General features: G+C 40.1%; 3 protein-coding genes across 16 annotated transcripts; 2 read left to right on the top strand and 1 right to left on the bottom strand.

The window, feature by feature from the left end:
- Positions 1-58: 58 nt before the first annotated feature.
- On the top strand, positions 59-10,337 carry LOC108619073 (uncharacterized). Of its 13 annotated transcripts, none has more exons than XM_089473508.1 (4): positions 59-225; positions 2,129-2,307; positions 8,349-8,653; positions 8,715-10,337. In XM_089473508.1, exons 2-4 carry the CDS (start codon positions 2,228-2,230, stop codon positions 9,458-9,460), a joined length of 1,131 nt encoding a protein of 376 aa, XP_089329634.1. In that variant the 5' UTR covers positions 59-225; positions 2,129-2,227; the 3' UTR covers positions 9,461-10,337. The 13 variants fall into 13 exon arrangements, with proteins under 13 accessions (XP_089329634.1, XP_089329631.1, XP_089329629.1 ...); XM_089473505.1 differs by having other exon boundaries at positions 1,928-2,307; XM_089473503.1 differs by having other exon boundaries at positions 1,925-2,307.
- A 142-nt stretch (positions 10,338-10,479) lies between these two features.
- nod (no distributive disjunction) lies at positions 10,480-17,362 on the top strand. 2 transcript variants are annotated; one of them, XM_089473486.1, is made up of 7 exons: positions 10,480-11,198; positions 11,293-11,481; positions 11,553-12,075; positions 12,926-13,098; positions 14,964-15,130; positions 15,202-16,041; positions 16,116-17,362. In XM_089473486.1, the coding sequence occupies exons 1-7, from the start codon at positions 11,073-11,075 to the stop codon at positions 16,225-16,227; spliced, it is 2,130 nt and encodes a 709-aa protein (XP_089329612.1). In that variant the 5' UTR covers positions 10,480-11,072; the 3' UTR covers positions 16,228-17,362. The 2 variants fall into 2 exon arrangements, with proteins under 2 accessions (XP_089329612.1, XP_089329611.1); XM_089473485.1 differs by having other exon boundaries at positions 11,553-12,105.
- pkm (Pinkman) lies at positions 12,358-14,449 on the bottom strand. The gene is made up of 2 exons (XM_018015374.2): positions 13,464-14,449; positions 12,358-13,402 (listed from the first exon to the last, which is right to left on the bottom strand). Exons 1-2 carry the CDS (start codon positions 14,414-14,416, stop codon positions 13,123-13,125), a joined length of 1,233 nt encoding a protein of 410 aa, XP_017870863.1. The 5' UTR covers positions 14,417-14,449; the 3' UTR covers positions 12,358-13,122.
- Positions 17,363-17,992: the final 630 nt, after the last annotated feature.

Below are 17,992 nucleotides of genomic sequence, written 5' to 3'. Positions count from 1 at the left end.
TCGATATTCATGTTGAATTAAGAGTAACTATCGATAATTCGGTGCATCATCAGGGGACCATGCTATTAACATTAGCGCAAACATAGCATTTGATATCGTGCAGCGCGTTTCGTCGCTGATTCGTTGTTATTATCACTTTTTGTTTTTGTTTATTGTGCCGTTAAAAAACGAAGCAAACAGGCAGCCATCAGTGACGACTCATAAGCCGCAATAATAAATCTAAAAGTATACAAGTTTGTCTCGTGATTGCCAAAAATTAACCGTCTAACAGAAGGACGTACGTCGTACGTGCCTCCCCTTTAAGAATCAACCTCAACCGCCCTAACATTATTTGCTGTTTTTGTTTGTGCTGTTGCGCGCTGGCTGGTCCAGGAAATTCGTTGCGTTGTATGTGTGCGAATTACAAAATTAATTAATTTAAGAACTACAGCCGAAGAAATATATAAACATAGAAACGTATTTCTACGTTTTGAAATCATATATGTATTATTGAAACACAAAAATTACATGTGCGCGTAAATTATGTAGCCTTGTGCTGCATGCATGTATGTGTGTGTGTGGGTGTTTGTTATCCAGCGCTGCTGCCCTTTGTGTGTGGGCTTGGGAGTCTTGGGTTGTTACTGCAAATAACTGCGTTTTAGTTTAGTGTAGCTGTAACAAAGAAGGCGCGTTTCAACCTGTGTCATTTTCTTTCTCTTTCTCTTTATTTTTGTTTTGCTTTTTTTCGTTCTTGCAATCTTGGCCTTTTGTTTAAGGGCTCTTGCAAAAAGAGGGGCGAGCATTAGTGTCTTGCCACTTGACCGACCGTTTGCGTTATTTTTGCGTTGCTTACTCATATATATGTATATAAATGTGTAATTTGTATTTAATTACTTTGTAAGAAGTAGAACAATTTAGAGTACAAGAATGACAACACCACTCAATTACACATACAGAGGCATACAAAGAGACGGTGTACGCATAAAAATACACATATAATATGTGTACATACATACATGGATATGTATGTATGTATGTATATTCTGCGACGCAATTGAAAAGACATCGAAGGCCAAACAACTTTGCCGTTTTTGTTTTCGTCTTCGTTTTTTGCTTTTCTGTGAGTTGTTTATTTTTTTGTTATTATCGCAACTTCAGTCACACTTCTCATAGTTCTCACACTATTTGTAGACTGCCTACGCTAGCGCTCGCTCGCTCGCTCTTTCGCTCAAACGCTGCCGGCGACGAGGCGAATGCCTAAACACCAACGCAGGTACACTCAGAGCTGCTGTCAAAGCTGAGCTCAAAGCGAGCTTAACATAAAGGATTTTAAGAAAGTCGCAATAGCCGCATGCACGCACACACACACATGAACACCATTGCATATGCATAGGCTGTGAGCAACAACGCAATTTTACTTTCTTTGTTCTCTTTCGCTCTACTGCTTGCTAAAAGGAAAAAGTGTGCATTGGTTTTGTGTGATAAAGAAACTAAGTTGACAATTATAAATAACTTTTTTTTTCTTCTAAAGTTCAAGTGGGAAAGCGAAACTAAAATACAGGGTATTATGCAGTCGATAAACTATAACCATTGCGATTATTTCCATGGTTGCGACTTTAGCGAACGCAAATACCATCTGCCAATGCCCTATATTATAAACACTGTTGTTTTTGTCTGAATGTACAACGATAATAACAATAATAATAATAACAAAAACAAAAATGTTTTCGCTGCGCCAAAGTACTGAAAATTCTCTTGACAAATGCTCTAAATTCCGTGACAGATTTATAATACGTTCTGAAAGGGTATAACACAAATAATAATAATAATAATAATACTATAAACAGCAAGATTGTTTTTTCGTTTTTGGACTTTTCGTTTGCATTTATTTTTGGTAAAATGCCATATTTTTGTTTTCATGCAGCAATATTTCATTTCTACGCAGCAGCAACGGCGGCAGAAGCGGCAGCAGCACCAGCAGCAGCAGCAGGAAAAGCAAGTTGGCTCAGTGCCCCGTTGCGAATTGACATATTGTGTGGTTGCGCATTCAGTGGTAAAGTGCAGATGCGCAGTTTGTAACGGCGCCCATGCGCGCACAGCTGATCGATTGAGAATCGATTGAAACTAACCTAACCTAACGACAATACAGCTTCAAAACCAAAGCACTATCCTCTGCATAGATAAAAAACTATAAAATAAAAATAAAACGTATAACGATAAAAAAAAAAAACAAAACGCAACAAAAAATATGTTTCAAATTCCACGACCAACGCGGGCAACACTGCTCGGCGCTGTCATTGCGCTTGGCATGGTGATGTTAATGTCCTGGTAAGTACAGCGAATACACGCTCTATACATTTACATATATATATATATAGTATGTACATACATATATATGTGACCAATTCGAAAGGTGTATTTTTAGACAGCAGTTAAGGTGGGGTAGAAACTCAAGTTTCATTCATTCATTCATTTACAATATATAATAAATATAACTAAAACATACTATATTGCATTTTCGTTGGAATATAGAACTAATAAAGTTATTGCAATAGAAATGTATTATTATATCGGTATTTAAGCTGAGAGGTTTTTGATTGATATGCATATACATACATATGTACATATACATATGCACATTCATACGTACATATAAGTAAATTCAATGAGTCCGGGTAATGGCTATGAACACCTGCTAGCATGCTCGTAAATAAAACAAGCAATCGCACGCATTCCGTTAATTATTTAAACTTTTAAGTGTAGTCACGCCTCTCGATTTGGGTCACAAACCAAATGCATTTCAATTTGCATTTGCATTTGCATTCCCATTCGCATTCGCATGTCTCGCGCATTCCGATTCCAATTCTCATTCCCTATTCCCCATTCCCGTTCCCATGCCCGGTCCCATTTCAAACCCCAATCCAAAGTAAGCAAAACAAAAATAAATGACGACGACGCTGCATTTTCAAACGAAACGAAAGCTTGACAGGAAGAGCGACATGAAGAAAGAGCGAAATGAAAAAGAGCGCACGAGCACAAGGAAAGCGAGAGCGGTATAACGGCTGATTAAGCGTCGCGTGGCCACCGGCCAGCGCCTATACCCTTACCGAAGATATTAGAACTAGAGATGAGCAGACGAGCTACTCAATTGACACGATAAGCTGTATTTGTATATTTAAATACATGCATCGATATATATATATATACATACATATGTATATACGATTTGTATATTTCTTATTCCTTCCTTATAGTTTCTTTTAAAAGTGAGCTGCTACCCAAAAAAGTATACAACACTTGAGTGAAAAAAGTTTGTTGCTGAAATTTATTAAATTGCAATATGTACATATGTGCATACAAACATATTTCTGCATATACTAAATGACCTAGAATTTATTCACATTTATTATTCTATTTTATTAAATGCCTGAAAGAGTATTTTCTTGTCGACTTCTCGTGAACAACTTCCTTATAGTTAAAAGTTGCAATATTTTATTTTGGGCACAGTGAATACATGCATGCATGTGCATGTATGTATGTGCGCACCTGCATATGTATTAATATATATACACATGTATGTATGTATGTATGTACGTGCTTACACCTTCATTTTGGCTATCTGCTGGCCCGACAAGCCCCCACTCTCTACCGTTTGCCGTGCCTTTCTGTGTTGTGGCGCGTGCATGCGGGGACATATGTACGTACATGCATACATATAGATGTATGCATGTATGTATGTGTATGTGAGCGTGGGCTTGTGTGTATATATGTACATGTGTATAAGAATTCGGCTAGCGGTCAAATGCGTTGTTTTTCTTGCTGGCCTTTTTTATGTACTTACCTACCTGCATATATATATAGACTTTTACATGCATGAGTGTGTGTATATACAGTGGCCTGTGCATGTGTTTGTGTGCGCAATTAACCAAAGCGAAATGCAGCGCAAATGATTCACACGCAGCCTCAGGCACAGTTTGCCAGATAATGCAATACATACATACATATGGAAACATGTATGTATGTCAATATATAGATATGTGTGTGACAAGCATGTGTGTGTGATTCTGCTCAAAGAGTAGAGCGAATGCACTTGTCATTTGTGTGTTGTATTACTTTGTTTATCGTTCGACTATCAGTGCAAAAAAAGAAAAAAAAAAAGTAAATAAATAGACTCGCTAAATAACAACAATTGCAATTGTTATGTAGCTAGCGGTTGTTTGTCAGCCAACGGACGCCAGCAAATGCAAATAACAACAAAGTCGAAAACAACTATTACTTGGTATCTGACAAAGCCATCATAGCAATCTCGATAGGTTTTTGCGTCCAATAAATAATCGCCAGACAGCCGCGTTTTTAATGAAAGCTTACTACGTTTTTGTTTGTTTTTGCTTTGTTTACTCATTCACTAAACAAAGAGCAGTACATATAAACAGTTAACAGCTTATTCCAGCCTGCACCTGAAAGTTTGGTCATCTATATGAAGTCTTAATTAAAGCAGATCATGATTTAATTTCCAACAAAAAATGATCTCATTTATTTTTGAAATACTTTTAAAACATTTCATGATCATTAAAAGCTGAAATCAGCTGGTTGAAATAAGCTGTGAAGCACTGCCCACACATACATACATATGCATATACATACGTACACAATGTGTACTACACATACGACTAGACTAATCAAGTTGTGAATGAAAAAATAAATAAAGCGAATCACAGAAGTATGTATGTATATGTTTTATGTATGTACATATATATTTAAATATATAAAATAATATAGCACATAGATATATGTGAATGCGTACATATGTATGTATGTATATTTATTCTGTAGATAATGTTCCAAGTTTATAAACTATATGCATATGCATATCCAATATATACATTATCTATGGTACATATATACATAAATAAATATATTCATTATATATCCCATATTAATTTCCATTCGATTCGGAACTTGTTCAAAGCGACTTACGCCATTTATTTATTTGTTTTTGTTTTGATTATACCCTGGACGCACTTGAACCGGGTATACAGTGCCACTCTTTCCGCATGACTTGATATGCATAAAAGTAGTATTGCGAGTAGTAATAAAATATTTTATTTATTTTGTTATTATAAATTTAGCTACATATTTGTTTCTTACAAGCCTAAAAACATGTGAGCTTCTGATTAAGAAAGAAAAATTAAAAAACATTTTGTCATTCATGTAAATAAAAGTGTGATATTTGAATTGTATAAAAAATATTGTATAAAACTAAAATAAATCTTAAAATTGGCTGCCGGGATAAGAATATCCAAATGTTTTACCTTATATAACGGTATCGATGTCCACTGTGAATTGCAAGTTTTCTTGTCTGTTCTGGAATTGCGAACAGACTTAGAGAATAGTATTCATAAACCCATTCGAATTGTTTCCTTCGACTGATCGCTCCCTGGCAACAATATTTGGTATTTGCTTATTTGCTGTAACAATTTGTAAGCAACAGCAATCCGAACGGTAAATAAAAAGTAAGCGCTATGGGAGGTAAACAATGCGATAATACGATAATAATAGATAGTTCTGAATGCGAAAAAATATATATTAAAAAAAAAATAAATAAATAAATACAAATAAAAAACAAGAAATGAGGAATTGCGACGATATGCCGAAGAGTAAATACACCTGCGGCCTTACGGATAAGAATTGTTTATTATATACAGTGAGTAACATTAATATTCGGTTTTTAAGTTTTCAATTTCAAACGCCCATAAAATATAATATTAATTGAAATTAAATAAGTAAGAACGTTGCAGTCGGGCGTTACCGACTGCGGAATACTCATTCAGATCCCATCAGCAATTTAGTAGCTAAGTTTAGCTCTAACACTGTAGAAAATTCAGTTTTTTCCGATTTGCCACGCCCCTACTCGGCGTAGACACCTCATTTTTGGTCAGTTTTTAGAACGAGCTAACGGCACCCTAACTGGAAAAATTAAATGCTTACGCTCAAAAAATGTGAAAATTACAAGGTATTTTTCGATAATTAAATTATTTTTGGGGCATCGATAGAGGAGATTACTAGTAACTTAACCATCCAAATTTGAAGCTTCTAGTTATTATACATTAGGAGATGTAAACTTTTGCGGTTTGGCACGCCCCCTGTGGGCGGAGATATATCTGTCGAAGCTTTTTGGTCTTGGATGGTCAGCCCGAGTATATATATCAAATTTTGTCCAAAATATAGCAGAATTTGAAAAGTCACTATATATTCAGGTCCGATTTGCCACGCCCCTAATGGGCGTAGTCATATAACTTTGTCATTACACTTTATAGAATCAAAACATTAGCTTGCGTGCAAAACTCAGTGTTCTATCTATTAATAGATATTTAGTTAGGTTAAGATTATTGTAAACAAACAGAGAGTTCATGAACGCATACATTAATGTCTATTATCCTGTGAAACATAAAAAGAATACCCTGTAAAGTATAGATCTTGCGATAAATATAGGAAATTTGTTGTTTCATTAAGATTTCGTTTAATGATTTCCCCCAGATAGAAACGAAAATATAGGCAAATGATAACGTACGCAATTTGCCCTACATAAAGCTATCTAATCTTGCCTAATCTATATATGATGTCAGCACAATCATATCAATATTAATATGAGGATAAGCTGTCCACATGAGTGAGTGGCTCATTTATTAGATTCTTTACTCACTGTGCAATAAACTATAGCCGATTCGATAAGAATTTATCAAAATGCTCTGCTCATTGAGTATGTGGAATCCTCGTTTTTGGAAATCCCACTAAATGCAAATGAAGTGTATGACTAGGAGATACCCTGTACTGCTGCACATGAAATATATATATATATAGTTACGGAAATATATGAATGTAAATGAAGGTACGAGATATGAAATATAGATAAACATAATATTTAAATATCTAAATATTTGACTTAAATTTAGTGTTAGTTTTTCTTTACCAAAAGTACAAAAAAATAAAATAAATAAAAAATAATAATAATAAATAAATAAATTTTTTAAAACAAATATATAAATAAATAAATGTATAAATAAATAAATATATAAATAAATAATATTCGTTTAAAATTGTTTTACCTATTATGCTTATCGCTCAACTTAGTTGGGCAACATTTTGTGCACTATTATTTTCATGAGCACCATATGTATATATTTGAAATTTGTATATAAATCAGTTTACATTAATTTTGAGAGCAAAACACTTTAGTATCAAGCCCTAACGTCGCTTGATTTGACTTAATTTTGTAATATGCTTTTAGGGCATTCGGATATCAGAGAATAAACTTAACGTATTTTATATTAAAATATTTGTAAAATCCTCATGTCAATAAGAATCACCCCCCATTGCCGACGGTCACGCTACGCCTCTGACTGTAGTTATGGATAGTTCAAAATACATGGATTATCTTTTTTTCTATAGCTGCTTGACAGCTGTGGATTTCGCCTTAACACTAAGATTATATAGAGAATTGCCAGCAGTTTAAGTTCTAACTGCGTAACTTTGTAATACTCTAAGACAGCTTCGGATAATGAAAGCCAAAGCATAATAATTGCTACACGTTTCGGATTTAAGCATCAGTTAATATTCATTATGATGAATAAAAGATTTAAATACGTATATACATATTTATGTCTTTTATCTTCTGTTATGTTTCCTGATCGTAGGGTATAAAATAAATGCGACCAACAACAACTAAGAAATTCGCAACAAAAAAAAAAAATGCCTAAAATGTTGAAGTTATTCATTAATTAAGCAAAAAGACAGCTAGAATTGATATTAATTTAAGCAAGTTTTCGATCGATTGTTGCTATTAAAAGCGAGAGCGAGAGGGAGAGTAAGACAGCGAGTGTGTGCAAGGGAGAGAGAGAGAGAGAGCGATTGTAAACTTTAGCATAACCTGTAAATCAGTCAGCGTCATATTTTTAGCCAAAAGCTAAACTCAGCTAAATCGCAATAGCTAGAATAGGAAGAGGAAGGGGAAGGGGAGACAAAACAAACAAAACATAGATCAGCTGAGAGGAATCTGTGGCGAAAACCAGGTTTCACATGCCGTAGAAGCGAACCAAGCGCTTCCTGCTAGAACATGTTTTCGAGCCAGATTGGACGTTGACTCGTCTTTTATTTAGTTTTTAATCAATTTTCGATTTCGTGGTTTTTTCGTTTTTGGCCAGTAAGTGAGTGGTTAGGCGGTCAGTTAGCTGAGGCAACATTCAGGCTAGACGCGTCGCTAGCTGCGGTTCATTGTGACTTTGAGTCTGAGTTGATTGCACTGTGGTCTGTGATCGCTCTTCCTGGTTCGATTGCTCATCTTCACCTCTCCATCTCCGTCTATCTTGCAGCGTGCGTCCTTTGGGTGTCCTGTTCCTGGGCCTGTTCAGCTATTGGCTCTATTGGACACGGTGCAGCTATAGAGTGGTGCTCACGCCACAGCTGCGCGAAAAGCTCGAGTCCTGGCTGCATCGCGCCGTCGATTGGCGCCACAACTCGCCCAGCATGTTCTGCTTGGTCAGCGCCGGCTGCCTGGCCACAATCGCCGTTTTGGGCCACCTGTTGTCCGGCTCGGTGCTGGTGATGACCCTGCTGGTCGTCTCCGCCGTCGTCTCCACCAAATACAATTTTAAGCTTGTACATATCGAGCGCAGAGGTAAGTGCAATCCTGAATCTATTTTGCTTATATGCCACATGGTAATCAATTGCACTTGCAGATTTCCAGTGGTCGGAGCGCATCAACTACAATAATGCCGTGTCCGAGCTGGACGATGAGTTCCTGCCGGACGTAAACGAATCGAATCTGTTTGTGCTGGAGCGGGCCAGCGATGTGGCCACCATCAGCTCACCCACCGATGCGGACGGCCTTGGCGATGGCGACGATGACGATCGCAGCGACGATGTGCCCTCCGAGCTGCTGATACCCGATTGCATACCAGAGATCGATGAGCATTCGACGGACGAGGACGATGAGCTGGTGCCCCTCTCGCAGTCCAAGCAAACTGCGGAAGCACAACAGCAACAGCAACAGCAGCAACAACAACAACAGCAATACGAACAGAGCCGACAGGCAATGGACAATGGCTCCACAGCGGACAAGACAATGGACTTTCGCAGGGGTCACTTCAAGCGTGACTCCTCGCTGTCCACCACCTCGTCGTCGTCGGAGGAGAGCCTGTCCAAGGGCCTGCAGTTCCCCGACCACACCAGCGTCGACGCTGGCGGCCCCTCGCTGCGCCAGCTGACCGCTCCGCCCACTGGCGCTGATACTGCCAGCAGTAGCAATCTATTGACGTTGGCTGTCAAAACGCAAGCGCAGGCGCTGCTGCCCAGCCTCGTCTCCAACCTGGTGCAGTGGGGTGCCAGCGAGCTGGACAGCACCGCCAAGCGGCGCCAGGTGACGGCGCTGGACTCGTCCGATGAGAGCGACTTTGAGATACTCGAAACGGACGATTTTAAATAAACTGCTGTACGCGGGGCGGCGTACAGTATTACCAACTAATATCTATCTATCTCTCTCTATATATATACATACATATATATGCAATATATATTGAAAGATATATATTTATTCACATATTGCATACATACGCCTGTAGAAATCACAGATGCACAGAGAGAGAGAGAGAGAGAGAGAGAGAGAGAGACAGGGGGAGAGAGAGAGAGCGAAAGAGAGGGAGCTCGGATTTGGTGGTTCTTTCGTTGCGGGCCAAGAATTTTGTATGCCATATGAGCAGACGGTCTTTAATTTGATCTATGTATATCGTAAATGTTGATTATATAGCTCCAATATATGAATGACGTATTTATACACAAATGTCGATTTCTTGCACCCATTTTTGGGTTCCCATTCCCTTTCATTCTCTCTGCTGTTTGTGCTCTGTATATTATTAATTATAATTTTTACTGTAATTTTTTTTTTTTACTTTTAATCGTAATTGGATGTTTGTTTTATTATCATTGTGCTTTGGAGCAGCGGTTAAGTTACTAAAGACGCAAATTGAAATTTTGATTTGAGTTTCGTTTACGATTTCTATTAGCTGTATGCAAAAATGTAAATATATTAATATTCATACATACATACATACGGATACTCATGCAAATGTTGAGCTACTTAATCTAAAACCCTAAAAAATAAAACAAAAGCGAAAAACCAAACGAAGAATTGGACAAACATACATGCATACATATTATTCTCTATAAACCTGATGCGGTGCTATAAACCATATTTAAAGAAAAATAAATGTAAAACAAAAAATCGCTTGAAAACAATTCGATAAACCTGTGTATAAATAATGCTACTTACTGATAATTGGAAATAAACTCAATTTATTTCAATAGTCGATGCTTTTTTATGTTTATCAATTATATTGTGACTATTAGAAGTCTGTTCTCATTGTAACAAAGAAAATTCATTAGTTTCTAAATAAAATACATTATAACACTATGAAATATATTACGCTCATTAACGACTTTAAGTTTGACACTATGAAAGAAAGTACTAGACCTTCCGTTTTTGCAAGTCATATGCAGAAATCTGACTTTAATTTTGAATGTATCGATTGGTAAGAGTAATTGTAATACGGTGATGGCAGGGACTTCTGTAAAATCGTACAATATTTCGTGCGTATTTTGTCTTTTTGCTGAATAGGTGCGCGCCGAACTTTAAATAGCTTAACAGAGCACATGGTAAACATATAGCATCATTAACAGAACAGTTAACTAATTGCAGAAGTATCGGTGCTGATTTTTGCGTTTGCGTTTTTTTAACAGCAGTGCGCGGCTGTTATTTGATTTGACAATAAGTTGGCATTCCTTCACATCGAACAGAAAGTCATCGTCGTGGCATCGATGCTGCTGGTCTTTGCAATCGTCCCGCGAGTGTGTTATCGTTAACTTTAAATTGTCAATTTTCGACATAAGAAAATTCTGCAAGATTTAGTGAAAAAAATCAATTTCTCAGACATTTCAAAGCTAAGAACTACCAGTTCCGCGTTAATTGAAGATAATTTTGCACAAGATTTCTCGCGCAACATCATTGCTTAAATATAATTAAAAAGTGACGATAATTAAAGATGAATATTAATATGAAAGAATCCGTGGTTGTTGCGGTGCGTGAAGCTCCCTATCGTAACACAGGCATGCAAGGCATTAACGACATTGAAAGAAGCGTCCTCGAGTTCTCCAGGGAGTGCCCCAAGGTAAATATGACGTGTAAAACAAATTTCATCTGTCATCCATGTTCAGTAGAAATTTAACCTGTCACTTGAAATTAAATATGGCTTCTTCATACAGGCAGTGATTGTCGATGGCACCGTGTATAGTTTTGATCACAGCTTCGACTCGAAAGTCTCGCAGGAGCAACTCTATCGAACATTGATCCATCCGCTGGTGCTGAAGGCATTGGCCGGCTACGACTGCACTGCCATGGCCTATGGCCAGACAGGAACTGGCAAAAGCTATTCCATGGGCATGTCTGCCGAGGTGAGTGCTCCACACATACATATGTATACTAAGGCAGCTCGAGCTGATTGAGCATCTGTTTAACTCTGTAGAGAATGTCGGAGGAGCACGTCGGCATAGTGCCCCGTTGCCTGAAAGATATTTTGAAATATATGAATATTAATGATCAAAAAGAGAACCACGCTGCTATGGGAGAGGTTTTTGCCTCATTTATAGAAGTCTATAATGAGAAGGCCTACGATTTGCTTGCGGTCGACGTCAATGAGCCGTTGACCTCGCGCACCCATCCACGTTTTACTGGCGGCACCTGCATGCCCATGAAGAGTCAAAAAGATCTGTTGCAGATTTTGATGCTGGGCACCAAGAACCGCCATGTGCGCGCCACCAACATGAACAATAACAGCTCTCGCTCCCATGCCATTGTCACCATACACATCCAGCAGGGCTTCCAGCACTCGCGCCTCAACATCATCGACTTGGCCGGCTCCGAGAGTGTCCGTCGCACTGGCAACGAGGGCGTTGCTCGCGCCGAAGGTGTCTTCATCAACATGGGACTCATGGGCATCAACAAAGTGATGGCATCCTTATCCGCTGGCCGCTCACTGATACCGTACCGTGAGTCCATTCTAACAACTGTTCTACAGGGTATGTTTGTTGGGTCTGCATATGTGGAGTCCAAACTTTGTGTGTTGCGCCTGTTCCAGCATTTCGTGTTTAACGTATTTTTATTATACTCTGAATCCAATGAAAGTGTAGGGACCCCTGCACGCCCCATAAAGTATAAATGTATGTATATTATTGACGACCTAAGTCGATCTAGCCTTGCCCGTCTGTCTGTCCGCACCTACGACCGTCTGCTGTTAATTTTTCGTCGTCGATAAAAACTTTCCAAATTCATTTATAAAATTATATCTCGCAATTTTGTATTTAGTTTCATTTCAATTTCAATTATTGTCATATTTTGGGGCTCCAAATTAGATGATAGAATAGATCATATGCTGAAAACTTCATTAAAATCCGTTAAGTTACACAGACGGCATTTAACGAAATGTTTGGCCAATAGGAAAACGCATGGGCAGCAACGTCAAAATTTTTCATGTGCATACATATATACATACATGTGTACGTGTGCACACACACACATTCAAATGTGTGCCTTCTGGCATATTCTAAACCGGAAGTGTGCTCACTACTTTGGTGCTGAGCCGCTAGGTGGCGCCATGGCAATAGAGCAGTGTCAGATTGACAACTGCTCTAGACTAGGTGCACGGATATTTTTTGTCTTCTTCTTTTCTTTTTTGCTTTTTATAAAACTTGATGTTTGATTCTGAAAGTGCAAGCTCGAGAATTGCAATAATTTTGTTTTGTTTTATGCAAGATTTCAGAATTAGGGGTAACTCCTAGTCGGACACTTCGACTACAGATTTCCTAATTGGGTAATTATACAATGCTTTTTTGCTTTTAGCTTCTTTAAACTCACAGTGCAGTCTGACGCTGTTGGTCTGCATCAGTCCACATGCCAGTGACCTCAACGAAACTCTTTCCACGATTCGCTTCGCCAAGAATGCCAAGCAAATGAAGATTACTCCACAACTTTCGCAGCAGATACAGCAGATGCAGGAGATGCATCAGAATAGGGTAAGTGATACAATGATGCAACAATTATATATAATTATAATCTACACAGTCCAAAATGACGCCGCGCATGCGTTGCTTGTAGAGCAGCTCGTTGCCGTCGCCCAGGAAGCCGACTTTTCGTAAGTTGGTTGCGGCGCCGCCTTCGACCAGGTCGCTGATGGCCTGCAGATCGGGCGCATCCTCGCTGCGAATGGTCACAATGGGCAACACCATCATGGCCAGCAGCAAGCCCACGGCGCCCTTCTCCTGCAGCTGCTGCTTGAACGCCGACAGCGGGAATACGACTTCTGGCCGCTCGCCCAATCTTTCAAGATTGAAAATTGCAGAAGAAGTATAGAGCAGGAGAAGTTGAGAGCTCAGCTTACCTGATCAATTGCTGTCGCAGCGCTTCGTAGTACAGCTCGAGCATCGACTCGTAGTGCTGCCGTCGAAAGTCGCGCGTGGTGCAGGTGAACAGGAAGTAGGCCAGGTCGGTGACGGGCGAGGCGTAGCGCATTAGCTGCCAGTCGATGAGGCGGACCTCAGCCGGCTCCTCGCTGCCCGGCTGGCATTTGTACAGGAAATTGTTGTTCCAGCTGTCGCCGTGGCAGACCACTGCAAATGGCTCGCAGTTGGAGCCACTGAGCAGCGCTGTGAGCATCTCAAAGTAACTGCCCCGCCCGAAATACTCTCGCAGGCGCTCCATGTAACTGCGGTCGGTCTGCGGACGGAGGGCATCCAGGGCGCTCAGCTTCAGCTGCTCGAAGTAGGCAGCCAGGCCTTCGTCGGAGCGCCGCTGCTCAAATATGTCCAGCATCTGCTGGAAGGGCCGCAGCTGCTGCGGCTGTCGCTGCTTCATGGCCAGAGAAACGGCATGCAGCTTGGCATAGGCGCCCATGACCAGGGAGACGTACGCGGTCGTCAGTTCGGCGAAGCGATCGTGCATTTGGTAGCCAGCGCGACACAAGTCCTCCAGCACAATGCACTCGTTGGGCTCGTCCTGGCGCGTGGCCAAGTGGTGCGCGTAGTGGCGAAACTGTTGCGCCTCCTCCAGCTTTCGCTCTGTCTGAAATCGGTTCGCAAGCGGCAGGAACTGCTCGTAGGCCAGCGCCTCGCGCTTGAAGCACGGCCGGGCAAAGAATTGCTTGCGCCTGACGGCGTTCTGGGGCGGCAGCTTCAGGACCAGACTCTGATCCGGCGGGACGTGTATCCGCCACACAATGCCCAGGTAGTTGTTGCCCTTAGCGCAGGCCAGCTCGAGCGTGTAGTCGCTGCGCCCAAGCACTTTCTCAAGAGTCTCCCGCACGCTGGCATTGGGCAGATCCTCCTGTTGCTCCATTGCCCGTCTACTGAGACCGCTGCGAGGCCTTTGACTGCTTTTATAGCACGCATAAATAAACCGCAAGCGCAACCGCAGAACTTGAGCTGCAGTCAAACTCATTGAGAATGGCAAGTCGAGGTATAACGGTTTCGTTACAATGTATGTAACAGGCAGCAAGAGGCGTGGCAGACCCTATAGAGTATGTATATATTCCTGATGATGAGCTGAATCCAACTGCCCGTCCGTCCGTCCGTCCGTCTGTCTGTCATTCCTATCCCATATCACACGCTTATCGAGTATAAAAAAAATTGGGAATTCTTCTTTATTTGTTATAGTATTAAAAATCCGCTATAGAATTATATCTCATACATCTTTCGAGCTAGACTCTCCGAATTCTGCATATAGCTTCACTTATAGATGCATAGTTTGGGGAGTCTCGTTCTAAAGATGAATGAGATATAGTTTGATAACTGATTAGTCGCTCCTTGAGGGGATCTCCTAGTCGGTCATCCTCGTTTGCAGCTTTGTCACATGTCATGTCAAGTATCCATTTTATTGATTGCAGAGCTCCGCCCAAACAACTTCCAATCAAAGCATTACCCAGAACCTGGGACGTCTGCTGCCCAACTCCGTCAACATCAGGCGCCGACCACCGCTCAGCTCCAATCCAGGTGCTCGCAACAGCTTCAGCATTAGCATTCCTCCGGGGGCACAGCCGAACTCAAGAAAACGGTAAATAGAATATGTTATTTGTGCACAACAAAGGAAAATGAATATTGACCAAGATTTCTGCTCATTGACAGTGCTCGTCGTGCGCAAAACGCATTATTGTCCTCGTCGGACGAGAGCGACACCGGTGTGGCGCCGACTGGCGTGATTTCGCCAACTGTAGCTGAATTTCTGAAGCTCAAGAAGGAGTACGCGGAATTGCAGCGCGGGCTAAGAGAGCTAAGAGAGCAGAGGGCTCAGCCAGAAGTCCAGGCAGAGGAGCCGCCTTTGGCCGCTGAGCGCCCACAACCATCTCAGCTTACCTTCCGTGAGTTTAACTCGGATCTCTCTTCCATTGCCGAGGAGGGCGATGCAATCCCTCCTCCGCCTTTCCGTATATTTACCAGTAGCCCGACCATTTACAATAATCAAAATGCTGGTTTGCTTCGCATGAGCGGCGTATCTTCAGCCCCTACAGCATCGTCCTCGGGGGCAGCTGTTGCCGCAGCTGAGCCAATGCCTGGTCGCCTTTCAACGCGCTTAAATAGTCGCCAGGCTCAACTCATTCAGGATATCACTAATGGCCAGGATCAAAGGCCGCTGCGCCGCAGCTCCCGTATTGCCAGTCAATCGGGAGGGCCGCCAACTGAACGAAACGAACCAGCTGAGAGAACTGAAGGAAATGAAGAAAATGGAGCAAATGAAGCAAATGAAGGAATCGAAAGAGCTGAAGGGCCATCCCAACTACGTGCCACGTCAGCGCTGGCTGCTATCGGTGAGCGTTTCACCATGGATAGCACCGTGGGATCCCAGAGAGCCCGCTTGTCCAAGCATCGCGCTGAGCTATTGTCCTTATTGAATACGGCTAGCGTTAAGGATTTGCAGGCTTTGCCTCAAATCGGACCGAAAACAGCAATGGCATTGATCATGCAGCGGTAACTACTAAGCCCGCTTCGCTTGCCTTACATTTCAATTTAAACACATATGCTCACACTTCCTCTATTCGCAGCTCGGTGTTGGGTCATTTCAGGAACTGGAAGCAAGTGGAGAAGCTCCCCATTTGGAAGGACATTAGCTGGTCTCGCTTCGCCAAGGCAGTTTGCATTGAGATTGACCCATAATCCATTTTTTTTGCTTTTTTTTTTCAAATTTATTTTTAGCTTCCCAGGCTATCTAAATATATAAATCCCACACAGAGGAGTACCAATCTAAATATGAAAATCCCACACAGAGGAGTAGCAATCCAAATATATAAATCCCACATAGAGGAGCACCAATCCAAATATATAAATCCCACATAGAGGAGCACCAATCCAAATATATAAATCCCACACAGAGGAGCAGCAACTTGGATGTGCATGACTTAAAAATAATTAAATCTAATATAATCTTTATATTTAGATAACGGAAAATTGTGTTCAGCTTATCATTTAGATGGGGCTTTCTTCTTTTTAATTTAATTTAATTTTTTTGTTTTTTACGGGTTTTTGTGCTGGCATATTTATTTAGTATTGATAAACAGTCATATAATTAAGATCTCACAAGTTCCTAATATGAACGTAGTTTAAGTATTGAATACTAAATAACTAAACATGAGTTGACATACACTAAGTGCTTGCAACATTTTTACAGTTAATATTTACTGAATATATGTTTGTTACGTATATATTATTTATTATTTATTATTATAAGAATTTTATGTTACCTTATGAGCAAACACCAAGGTCGGTGGGAGATCTGAAACTTGTTAAAGTCTTGGACTCTCAATGACATGGAATGACTGATTAGAAATATCTTTAGGCTAATCTTCAAGAAATCCAGCGGCTTGATATGCCATGGCTTATATACATTTATAGATGTACAGACTTTATCATATTTGCATAAGTACAAATCGATTATATAAACTAATCCGAATTTAAGAAGAAAGCTTTATATCGCTTAGTATACTGTGATGAATCCGATGCAGATGATATATTAGAATATTACATAATATATATGTATGTATGCATGTTCATGTAAATGACGGTGCTACTGAGCAGTAAGTGCTCGACAATAAAATTTACACATTTAAGACAAAATATGTATTAGAAAATATATACATACATATGTGCATACAACTTGAGTTGTATGTTTTGTGATGAACTGCAATCGCCAGGAACATATTAAATATGGCCGAAAGTAACGGAATGTTTTTGTTTTGTTTTTGTGATTATATGCGTTCCATTCTAAATAAAAAATGCGAATCTTAAATCTAAATCATTCCCAAGGATTTTTGTTTTATTAATACCAAAACTAATTAATACATATATGTATATACATACATATGACATTTATATTGATGTAAATATGTATGTTAGCTACGAATTACTTCAATTGGACTATTACTATAATGTATGTGCATATGTCTGTATGTTTGTGCAACTTCTTTTTATACCCTGAACCCATTGAAAATGGGAAATCAGGGTATAATGGTTTTGTGAAAAACTATGTAACGGGTAGAAGGAGGCGTGGCAGACCCCACAAAGTATATATATTCTTGATCAGCGTGACGAGCTGAGTCGATATAGCCCTGTCCGTCTGTCCGTCCGTCCGTCCGTCCGTATGAGTGCGTCGATCTCAGAAGTTATGAGAGCTAGAGAGCTGAAATTTGGCATGCATACTCGTGTGTACCATACGCAGTACGAGTTTGCTTTATTTTTTCGATAAATCGTCCGATAACTTTTTTATCGAGAATAATCGAAAAATTGATTTTGTTTTTTTTAGCCTAATTTGAACATTTTTAGACCTGGAGACTTCAAATTTGCGTTGTATATAAAGTTAATCGATACAAAGATTTTGTAATTTACAGATTTTGGATACCACGCCCCCTTCTCCCCCAAATCGTAA

The sequence above is a fragment of the Drosophila arizonae genome, chromosome X (genome assembly GCF_054131065.1).
Source record: "Drosophila arizonae isolate 15081-1271.41 chromosome X, UAZ_ARI_1.0, whole genome shotgun sequence".
In the NCBI taxonomy this organism is placed as follows: Eukaryota; Metazoa; Arthropoda; class Insecta; order Diptera; family Drosophilidae; genus Drosophila; species Drosophila arizonae.
Note: the sequence above shows the minus strand (reverse complement) of the source record. Positions and strands in the feature narration are given on the sequence as shown.

Bases quoted from the DNA above. Each gene is read 5' to 3' on its own strand.
- LOC108619073 (XM_089473508.1), top strand. From the start codon at position 2,228: ATGTTTCAAATTCCACGACCAACGCGGGCAACACTGCTCGGCGCTGTC. The intron at 2,308-8,348 runs GTAAGTACAGCG...TCTATCTTGCAG, and splicing joins ATGGTGATGTTAATGTCCTG to CGTGCGTCCTTTGGGTGTCC. The intron at 8,654-8,714 runs GTAAGTGCAATC...TTGCACTTGCAG, and splicing joins TGTACATATCGAGCGCAGAG to ATTTCCAGTGGTCGGAGCGC.
- pkm (XM_018015374.2), bottom strand. From the start codon at position 14,416: ATGGAGCAACAGGAGGATCTGCCCAATGCCAGCGTGCGGGAGACTCTT. The intron at 13,403-13,463 runs GTAAGCTGAGCT...CAATCTTGAAAG, and splicing joins CTGCGACAGCAATTGATCAG to ATTGGGCGAGCGGCCAGAAG.
- nod (XM_089473485.1), top strand. From the start codon at position 11,073: ATGAATATTAATATGAAAGAATCCGTGGTTGTTGCGGTGCGTGAAGCT. The intron at 11,199-11,292 runs GTAAATATGACG...TTCTTCATACAG, and splicing joins TCTCCAGGGAGTGCCCCAAG to GCAGTGATTGTCGATGGCAC. The intron at 12,106-12,925 runs GTATGTTTGTTG...TTTTGCTTTTAG, and splicing joins TCTAACAACTGTTCTACAGG to CTTCTTTAAACTCACAGTGC.